The 11,272-nt window shown below is 38.9% G+C and overlaps 1 protein-coding gene across 1 annotated transcript in view; it reads left to right on the forward strand.

Moving 5' to 3' along the window:
• The window catches only part of LOC150102116 (glycine receptor subunit alpha-2-like), a 74,077-nt gene extending 65,378 nt beyond the window's left edge, over positions 1-8,699 (forward strand). The window contains exons 7-8 of the mRNA XM_090400794.1: positions 1,092-1,441; positions 8,460-8,699. Of these exons, the coding sequence (XP_090256920.1) occupies positions 1,092-1,441; positions 8,460-8,636 (527 nt within the window). The 3' untranslated portion in view covers positions 8,637-8,699. The remainder of the gene's footprint in view (positions 1-1,091; positions 1,442-8,459) is intronic.
• The last annotated feature ends 2,573 nt before the right edge of the window (positions 8,700-11,272 follow it).

Below are 11,272 nucleotides of genomic sequence, written 5' to 3' on the forward strand. Positions count from 1 at the left end.
TTTACTCGACCAGAAACGCGACCACACCACAATAAACTCATCGTGGCTTCGTTTTCATTCCATTGAGACAACAACAGTCGTATCTATTTAAGAGTTGGCAAGGAAGGGAACACTTCGCCATCCCTTACAGAGAACCCCGTGGCATAGAAATGCGCAGCAGAGGACACTGAATGGAGGACTTAGGGCGAGACCTTCGTCCGGCTGTGGACAGAAATGGCCGATGAAGAAGGAGAAGAAATACTTGGATTCATTTAGAACCCTCTTCGTGAAGAAAGGAGACTTCAAAGGGGTTCATTATGTGCGCTTCAAATTAACCGAGAAGTCAGACAAAGTGCGATCACCGACGGTGTTTTGATTTAACGCTTTATAATTCGTACGGTGAATTAGAACAGCACTCAGGCACATTCCTCCCGCTGTTTACAAAAAGAATAAATTTGTTGATTAGCACCAAATGAATTGTAGACTTTAAAGTTTTAAAGATGTTCAACGAGTAATCTTCACCGTCCTCTTTTTTTTCCTTTACTTATTTTATGGAATTTCAAACAAAAACTAACGCAAGTGCTGCTTTTAAATCCCCCTCGTAAAAAGGAATTTAAAATAGCAGAATAAATAGTTTAATCAAAGAACAAATTTGCTTTTTTTATCCCTTAGCCGGTGCCGGGATGGGGATGGCCCCTAAACCAGTACACTGATGTGAGTGCCGCTTTGTCCATTGGTTTCTTGCCTGGTTTTACGACCCCTCCCCGCAGGGGGAACCAACTGTTGTTCTTACACACGGTGCTTTATATGTGCATGCGTTTTAATGTCCGGTGTGCATGTTCGGAGGGACGAAAAACCCGATTTTCGGGGAGAAAAAACTCTCCACTTCCGTATGAGACCGGCTAACTCACATCCGGTTATAAAGCCCTGATGAAGTTTTCTTCTTCCTACGCTTTCATTAATCGAAATAAGTACCGGAAATGTTTGAAAAGGAAATTCTTCAGATAGCGTACGACCAAAGAGACATGCTATTACATTTAGCGAAATCCACGTGCGACATGTCAAGCCTTGTGTGTGCAGATTAGTGATGAACGACCTTTTTTTCTTTACAGGGAATTTCTCGTGCCTGAAGGGGTTCATCCCGCTCCAGAGGCGTGCTGGCTACTACGTCATCAACATCTACATTCCGACCATCCTCATCGTGTTCATGTCTATGTTGACCTTTTGGATCCCTCCTGAAGCCGTGCCTGCACGTGTCACTCTCGGGGTCACCAGTCTGCTGACCATCGTGACGAAGCAGTACCAGGCGTCCCTGCCCTCCGTCTCGTACGTCATCGCGCTGAACGTGTGGCTGTCGAGCTGCATCGGATTCGTGTTCGGTAGCCTGATGGAGTACGCGGTGGTGATCGCTCTCGTCACCAGCCAAAAGGAGTTCGCCAAGCGGAGGGAAGACGAAAACAAGGTGAGAATTTAGTCTTTCTTGTGAGAGAAGAAGAAGTATTTCGTAAATGTTTCTCCCGCATATTCTGGCATGTGGTCATGCAAGGCAAGGAATTCATCTTTCTCTTGAAGACGAACGTTCTTGCTCGTATTTCGAATCCACAGCCTATTGGCCGTGGATTCGAAAGTTTGGTTGGAAAGTTCATTCGCGCTTGATTCAATTCAGTATTTTTGTTTTTCTATTATTTCATTTGACACACACATGAGAGGTCACACGTGACAAGACTGGTGCCGTGTGTCGGGAAATAAATAAATAAATAAAAGCCTCTTTCGTTCCAGGGAATTTGAACCCCGTTAATAATTCAGTGTCCAACGGATCACTGAATTATTAACGGGGGGTCACCGCTCTGCTAACTGAGCTACCAAAGGATACAGACGACGTTTTGAAGAAGAAAGAAACAAGAAGAACGAAGGTGAGAAAGATGATTACGGCGCTCACTAAATTCAGATGTGTGAGTCATGTGAAGATCTCGTTCTACATCTCGGAAAAGTCTGTTTTGAAAGGAGATGCGTTCTGATAGTTCTTTTTACTATTACGTCACCGCAACTAAGGTTGCCACTCTGGAATGAATGAACGCGAAAATATCGTAAAAAATCATTAATATAAGTTTTTTAAAATTTTCTTTATAAATATAAAATGTATATCTGCATTAATATAAAAGGATCTTTCTTATTTCATGGTTCTCCCAGCTTACTTTCGCACGAAATTAAAAGTAATTTCGAGTTCGTGTTCCAGTATTACTTCTTTCGAAGCTCGTATCAAAGAGTTACGACGTCCACCGTGTATTCTGAAATGAATGTCGCAACTGGAACCACTGCTAGTTTTAACAAAACCAGGATTGCAGACAAATACAAACTTTTTTGTATTTGTGAACTTTAAATCGAGTTTAAAATCAAAATAACAGATTCTTGTTTTTTTTCTTCATTACAGATTCTCTTGGCTCGCTTAAATATATAGTAATGCATTTCTCTCTCTCTCTCTCTCTCTAAATCATTTTCATTGAGAAATAATTTGTTTTATGTTTATTTTAAGGTATCCAATGTGATTAATTCGTTGTTTAAGGCTTTATTATTATTATTATTTCCAATCCGCGTGCATCATAGTAACACTGTGCATCTTTTCATGTTTTCCCGGAATCAAACTAAAGTTTGATGCTCTCCATATTTAAAACGATTCTCAGTTCAATTCCCAAACTCCCACATGTAAGGTCTTCAGTCTTTGATCAGATCTCTCATCAGATAATTATCTCCCGTTAACGCCTGTTTTTTAGATCAGGTTTAATACAACGATCACGTGATTTCTTGTTGTATAGAAACCTAATATAAGAATAAGATTTTTATAAAAAATAAATATATTTAAAATTAAAATATATTTAAAGTAGGACGTGTAAACTTGGAAAACTTTGTTACGAAGCCACAATCACTACATCCACTTCCGAGCAGATGGACGGGTGAGGATGTGGTGGATGCCAGTGAACGTCCCTTACCAGAATGCGTAACCCAACCATGAAATTCGGAGGTGGCGGTGTGGTGGTAAGGTCCTGTTTTTCCTGGTTTGGCCTCGCATGTCTGTGGTGCAACGAACATTGCAATCCGAGAGGTTTCTGAACATTGTAGACAATGCAGTCCTTCCTGCATTGTGGCGTTTTATTTCCCCCTGCAAATTATCCCTTTCAGCAATACGATGCAGCGTGTCATAAGGCTACTGCTGTAGTATGAACATCACTTCAGTTCACAGAGCCCTGATCTCAACCCTGTTGAACATCTGTGGGATGAACCGAAGCATCAAGTAAAGACAAGGAAGGTCCACCCCACAACATCTATTACCAAATTACCTGCCGAGAGCAAGAATGGTCCAAAATTCCCATTGATTACTATCGTACACTTGAGGAAAGTATGCCGTCAGCGAAAGGAGGTTCTACATTTTATTAAAGTGGGCATGGCGCCCACTTTAATATGGCTGTTTGTTCATCACACTATAGTGTCCGTTGACTTCTTTCGAAGCAGTGTGTACAAACACACGAACACTTTTTTTATATTATTGTTTATATATTGTTCTTCTTAAGCTTCAAGAACCGTTAAGGTTCTTAGCTGTGAACTTCGCAACCGTAAATCTAGCATAAGGTGGTTCGCCCCGTGTGTTCTATGTCTGTAGAAGCGGGTGTTCACGGGGCCGGTTGGCCTGTTCGGGCACGGAACACCCTAGTTTCTGGGTGAAAAAAAACTTAACCCCCCCGTATGAGACCGTCTAATTTACCTTTCGTTGAAAGAGACCAGATAAAGGATCTTAGCATCACTAACGGGAATCGAACCCAGGTCTTTTCAACGAAAGGGCTTCGTTTATACCGACTGAGCTACGGAAGCGCTATTGTTTTTTTTTTTTTTGTTAAAAAAAAAAAGGGAGCGGAAATGGCTATGCGGGCGCATGAAATCACAGTACAATAGCGAGGACCTGGAAGCTCCTACAACCGAGCAAGCCAAGGTAGCTTTGAGTAGACGAGCAAGCATCGGCCTTCGATACACAACGCAAGGCTCAATTATTTCCGAGCAAGCTTGAGACGTCTTCTGTCTACAAAAATAAAAGCCTAAATGGAATGCTTATAAATGCGTGCATTTATTAACAAATAAATATTACTTCTTTCTCAATTAATGCGCTTGCGCAGCAAGCATAGCAAGCATGGAGAATTCGCACCTGCTACTGACCATCGCAAAATCAAGTTCGGATTTGCTGATGGGTGTTTTGCGTTTATTGCAGCTTCAACGTAGGCCGAGTAGGAAGAAAGAGAGTTCTTGTTGCAATCTACGTATAGTGTACCGAATTCCCCCCCCCCTGAAATGTGTTTGAAAACTGTTCTTAATCATGGCTTGGAAAGTAGGTTGTAATTGTGGATGGATGGGGAACGAATGCCTTCTTGCCACTGAGATAATTTCTGTAACTTGCTCATTTCTGTAACTTGCTCTTCTACTATCCTGATGTTTAGATCAGGATAGTAGAAGCAATAATCTGGTCATAGAACAAAAGAACTGGAAAACGGAATGCATTTGGAGTTGTGGACATTAACATCACCAAGGAGGATGACTCGACTATTTAGATATCATTTCCGATATCAAGCATCAGGGATACGAAGGTGAAGATGAGGTCAGAGCGCTTTTCCTAGTTTGAAGACCAGTAAATGCAGCAGATGCATGCTACGAAATGGGACGAGGACACATTGACTCAGAGGAAGTCATAAGAAAGGGATTCTGAATTCGGCATTCTCTGGCAAGAAATGTCTGAGATCACAAAGACAAAACTTATGATGAAAGGATTAAGATTCGTGTAGACTGTAATTTGGACATTCAAAGTTGACTGTTGTTGTAGCTGCAATATGGATTTTGGTCAAGAATAGGGGATGTGGTCTAGATTTCTGTAAATGCTGACGAATCATGTTTGTTGACGGATATTGGTGAAAGAAATGTGAAAGAAATTTTAATTAATTCATTTATTTTGCAGGAATTTTGTATGTTTTGTTTGTTGGAGTTCGATATTGAGAGATTTCTTTTCATCCCAATGATACTCTCATTGTTTGTTATGAGCTTCATTTTAAGGACATGCATTTAGAGGAGACACTCCTCCCTATGACTCCAGAAAGAGACGCACAAGTGTCCTTGCCACAACAACATCAACGTGCCCTCGATGGCGCCTTGCACAGACCATTACTCGGACTATTTGGTACGACCAGGCAGACTGTATCAGAAGTATGACACAGTCTGACCGGTGAGTCCTTTGATTTGTTACTGACAGGTTCAGCCTGTGTATTATTCGACAGTCCTTCGTCAGCACCATTTACTCAATTTTTCTCCAATAAATATAGAATTGTATCACCCATGATGGATACTGCCAGTGGTGAGCCACTTCCTGTCACGTTTTAGTAATTTGCTGTCCATTAGTCTATGATTTCACTAGTAACGGGACGTTGATCGACGCAGGTGTCAACTGCAATTCACTATTCAACCCTCGGAAAAAACATACGCACAAGCAGTCCAATTAAAGCGTAGGTGAATCGGCTCGTTCCGCTCATTTTGTCAAGCGCATTTCAAAATTCTCAGAAGAATGGAAGCACGTGCGTGTTAAGTAATAAATGAAAGAGAATTTATTAGTTGGAAGGATTTCGCCGTGTTGTCCACTTATATGGAAAACGAGAAATGATTCAATTCTGTGCGAATTGATATCAATACACCACGGGATGATCAACAAGCAGATAAATCAGGGAATGCTAAGGGCATTCCTTCAATTCGCTCTTCAGTGACTTCTGCAATTTTGTGATTTCCAAAATTAGTGTTTCGGCATGTTCGAAATGAATTTGGTTTTCGGTCACGTTGTATTTTTCTTTGATAAATGCACCTCCTCTTTTGTTTGGACTACATAAGTTGTAGGTTTGATAATTATGTTGTATGCGTAAATTTCTGTGTCGTTTATTGCAATTTCGGTCAGTATTAGCGCATCTATGTTTATCATGGTAAAATTGAGCTGTGTTATCAATGTAAGCCAGTGTTTTTTTATACTTCTTATCTTTGTGTGTATGATTGTGAAGTTGGTGTTGGTGGAAATGTTGTCTGACCATTTCTTCAAAGAGTCAAAGACCTTGAAGTTTATGTTGTCTGACTGGAGTTACTACTGGTAACAATAATAATAATGAAGCCTGCAATTTGCCTGTTTCCTGGCTTTTCCTCCCCGAAACAGGCAAATCCATGAACAGACATGAAACAGTTATCGGACAAGAAAGACAATAAGGAACCATATTGTTCTATAATTATTCCCTATTAAAGTAGCATTATTATCTCATTCTGCACGGTTCAGTATTTTGTTCTAAATGGATCACTTTTATCATAACATTTTTGAAAAGTTAAAATTTTCGGTGAATTATTTTTTCTTTGAATTGCCTTTTCCACGAATTGTTGTTCGATTAATTATTCATTCGATTAATTGCCTTTACGATGAACTCTCCGGATACCATATATACAATAACAATAGATATAATTTCTCTAATTATTATTTTTTAATAAGAATAATTTTTTCTGTTATACAGATTTACATATGTACAATTAAGACATTACGTTTTCTGCTCTGTACAAAATTCTTAAATGCAGTTTAAGTACCTTATTTTTTAAAATATTTCTTCTTTGAATCTAAATACACATAATTTTTTTTTCTTGTCAGTATCATAATTTTACCAAAAGATTTTATGAACTTAATATTTATACCAAAGAAAATTAATGCATTGAAATGCAAAGATTTTAGAACAGTAAGCCTCATTTCCCATACATCAAAAATGCTTATGAGAATCCTCACACGGAGAGTTGCATGTAAGGTGGAGGAATTTCTTGGAGAAGATCAGTTTGGTTTCAAGAAGGGTAGAGGAATAAGAAATCGATTGGACTGTTAAGAATAATAAGTCAAAGAAGTTTAGAAGTAAATAAAGAAGATGACATCTGTTATATAGATTTTGAAAATGATTTCTGTTATATAGATTTTGAAAAAGATGATGGAAGTAATGGAAAAGACTGGTATAAATTGGAAACATAGAAGACTAATATGTGACAAACCACCATGGTAAGAAATATATATGGTACAACAGAACCAGGTACCATTGGACAAGGAGTATGAAAAGGCTGTTCTTTGTCACCAGTTTTGTTTAACATATATTCCTAAGCAATGTTAAAAGAAGCACAGGAGAATTCGGAAGAAGGAATAAAGATTAGAGGTAGAGAGATATTTGCAATAAGATACGCAGATGACAAGGCATTATTATTTTAACACTGAAACAGGACTACAACATCTGTTGAACAGATTACTGGAGTCCTGTATCAATTATGGAATGAAAATTAACATAAGAAAAACAAACGTAATGAAAATAACAAGGAAAGAGACAACTATGGATGTAAGAATAAATGGAAAAAATTGAATCAATTAAGGACCTTTAAATATGTAGGAAGTGTGATTAGCAGCGATGGAAGATGTAACCAAAAGAAGACGTGACAAAAAAAGCAAGAATAGCGATGGGAAGAGATGCCTTTAATAGAAAATTGAATTTATTCAGAAGTAAATTGAACAGAAATCTGAAGAAAAGATTAATAAAATGTTATGTGTGGAATGTTGCCCTCTATGCAGCTGAAACTTGGACATTAAAGAAAGAAGAAATTAAGATTTTCGAAAGCTTTGAGATGTGGAGTTGGAGAAGGATGGAATAAATAAAATGGACAGATAAAATAACTAACGAAGAGGTCTTAAGAAGAGTAGAAGAAGCAGAAAGAAGTCTGTTAAGGAGGATAAAAAAGAAGAAAGGGAAACTGGATCGGACATATTCTGAGAGGGAACGGAATCATCCGAGATGCCATCGAAGGAAAGATAGACGAAAAAAGACGCAGAGGAAGAGTCAGGAAGACAATGCTAGATGACATGCTTAATGGAGACAGGTACACAACCTTGAAAGAAAAGGCTCAGAACAAGAGAGTGGAAGGAAAGTTTTTGCTACTAAAAGAAGAACCTGCTCAATTGCAGAATACTCAAGAAGAAGATCATCATTTATTGTTATACACCGTACTGACAATTTGTAGTCTATGATTATGAGGACTGGTTGAATAAGACAGGGCTACCCCCCCCATACTTCGAAGATAGGTTTAGCTTTTATGAAAAGAGTAGAATTAGAATTCCCTATTTCTGTTTTTGGTACTGTTGATGGATGTAATGTAGGAGTTGAATGCTGGTGATTTGTCATGTGTACATACGTGTTAATGGTATATTAACTGTGTTGGTATATTTTCCACAGTTCGCGTTTTAAGGTTTTGTAGTGGTCTATGAGTTTTAAATTTCTTGGCAGATCGTTTAGTAACGTAGGTATTAGATGCGATCTCACAAAAGAACCGAATGAGTTGTTGAAGCACGAACTGCTTTCATGATGTTCACTGAATTTTCTCTTTTTTCACTGTTTCATCTGCAGGTTGTCCCGGACGACGTGCTGCAAGAAGAACGTCCCCCAAAGAGAATTTCCAAGATCAAAGCGATGCTGCTCAGCTGGGATCCCGACAAGATCGACGCGTATGCGAGGTTTCTGTTCCCCGTCACGTTCATCTTTCAGGCAGCCATTTACTGGGCCGTGTGCGCCCCTCGCATGTAGCCCCGTCTCTTCTTTCTCCTCGTTCTTTCATTATCTTAAGACGAATAAACCTCTTTATATTAACGAGCCGTGAATTCTTTAAGTGTAATCACACTCACAACGCACATTTCGTTTATTTTTCTCTATTTTGTTCTTTTCCGGAACCTCTTCTGTACAGACCAAATGCGAAAACTTTTCAAGCCACTTCCAACAGTAATAATTGTGGTGGTTTCACACGCAGTTCACCCTTCACCGAAAGGTATTCCCAAATACTTCTTACCAGAATGGAATTCCATTTTGGTAAGAAGTATTCCTCTTTTGCAATTCCATTTTGGAATTGCAAAAGAGGAGTGCAATGCCTGTGACTACCGATGCTGAATGCCGTAATGCTCCAAATTCCGTGAAGCTATTCCTCTTCGGGAGAGTGTTTCCAAACGAACAGTCCAACATTGACGGCCCGCAAAAATTTCACTGCCGTTAGTGCCTGCATCTGAAACCTCAAAAACGCAACTCTTCATGAACACGCCAATTACCCCGCCGTTTAATGCTTATCAACACCAGTAGTGGAATTCTTTTCTTCTACGAAAAGAATTACGTTTTTTAAAACATAATCCGAAAATGTCATAATGAGTCGGTCCTTCAAAGTCAAAGACGCCTCCTGACTGAATCACGAGAATTCGAATACAATATCTTTAACTAGAAATACATTTGATGCTCGAAAGCGTGAAAGGAAACGGACGCGGTTTTCTGATAATGCTTTGTACTAAATGGGCCCGTATTCAGATCACATTTGAATTCGGTGGTCGGAGGTCGTGAAGAATGATCAACTGTAAGGACGTCTGTGGTGAGGGGTGGGGTCTCTCATTTCATTATTTACGTGAGAAAAATAAAACGTGCGTACGTATTGAAAGCCGATCCGAACCATTTGGGGTGCTAAAACGTGCTGCCAATTGGTGTAGAAGCCGAATATCTTTCAAATTCGGTGCGCTTATTTCGTCTTTCGCTTTGAGCGAGGAGTGATTGCGATGTTTATTAACCCGCCAGCGAGTGCAACAGCTGCAGTACAATAAAGTTCTTTTTATTTTATTTTATTATTTATTTTTGTAGGAATCCAATTATTGTTCCGTAATGGGGTTCATCTTCCCAAAAACAGAAAGAAAGAAAGCCGAAAGTGGCGATGATGTAGCATTTGGTGAAACCACGTAGAGCCTTGCGATTCGGTGTGCACTTTTTCTAGTCATTTCGACAAGCTTCTCCCCTTTAGATTTGAGTTCAAAGGGTTTTCAGATGTACTTACGGAGAATCAAGGGAATAATGCTTAACTGATGTCTTCTCATAAGACGATTTCAAACAATTAAAAGAAAAAATATATATATATTTTTTTCAAATATATATATTTTCAAATATATGTATATATATATCTGTTCTTAGTGAAATTAGAAGCCTGAGTGAAACAATCAACTTCAACCTTAGTCGGCGCATGAATTATTACGGAAGACTTCACCCTAAACCGCAAGGGAATCATCATAACTACAGTTACTCAGATAAAGTAGGCTACGCAGCCGGAGACAAGAGTACTTTATCCTGCGCTAGAGAGGCAAAATGTTAAGTAAATGTAGTGTACAACAATCTAAAGCAAAAATAAACGATGACTACTTTAGATCATTGCATACCCCCCCACACACACACACTAGATAATCCAAACTCTAATTTCACACCCACTTCAAAATGAGGGAAACATTTAATAGATGTCAGAGATGTAGATATAAGAATGAATAAATAAAATAAAAATTCATCACAAAATCTCATAATACAGAATTCAGAAAGATCAGAACAATCGTACACGTATAAGACGACATTTGAAATGAAAAAAAAAAAAAAAAATTGGGAAACATGGGCTCATCTTATAATCCGTGCAACATGGTGCATTGGGATACCACACGTTAGACGAAGAGATGGAGATGCATGAGAATGAGGTTCAAGAGCACTTGCATAACTTGGATATCAATTACACTACATAGGATATCAGCACGTGTGCTAAAGAAATGGTCTGCCAAAACGGCTAGACCCTTGACAACCCACAGAAATGGAAAAATTATATGACAGTCCCATTGCCCAAGGGTGGTGCAAAGACCGATGCGTCTGACTGTCGAACTATCAATATCTGGAGCGACTGTGAAGATTTTAGAGAAGTTGGTAAGAAAGCACATTCAGAAATGGGTTTGCAGACAATTTGTACAAAGAACAGCATGGGTTCATTAAAGGGATTAAAGGGTCGTCAGGTTTTAGAAATAACAATGCTACGGCTGAGTTAGATAGAGGAAATGGATACAATGTGATTTACTTTCTAAAGTACAGGGTGGCCATGAAATAACTTTCCCTCTTTGGAGGCATCTGCAGCTAAAAACCACGGAATGAGACCAAATTTTATATTGAGAGTTTTGAAGGCATGGGGAGATGATTTCCTCGAAAAAAAGATTTAGTGTCAAAAGTCGCCGATAGGAGACATTTTGCCGCTGGCGGAGCCGAAAACAAGCCGATAATTACATTAAAGGCAGATAAAAATGGAATAATAACATTTGACGGTGTAAGCGACAGCCACGTCACTCATTCCAGTTGGATATGTGGTGCATTACAATGATGATAATAATAAGAAT

The sequence above is a fragment of the Typopeltis vanoorti genome, chromosome 11 (genome assembly GCF_054136105.1).
Source record: "Typopeltis vanoorti isolate ZY-2024b chromosome 11, IOZ_Tvanoo_1.0, whole genome shotgun sequence".
Taxonomy (NCBI): Eukaryota; Metazoa; Arthropoda; class Arachnida; order Uropygi; family Thelyphonidae; genus Typopeltis; species Typopeltis vanoorti.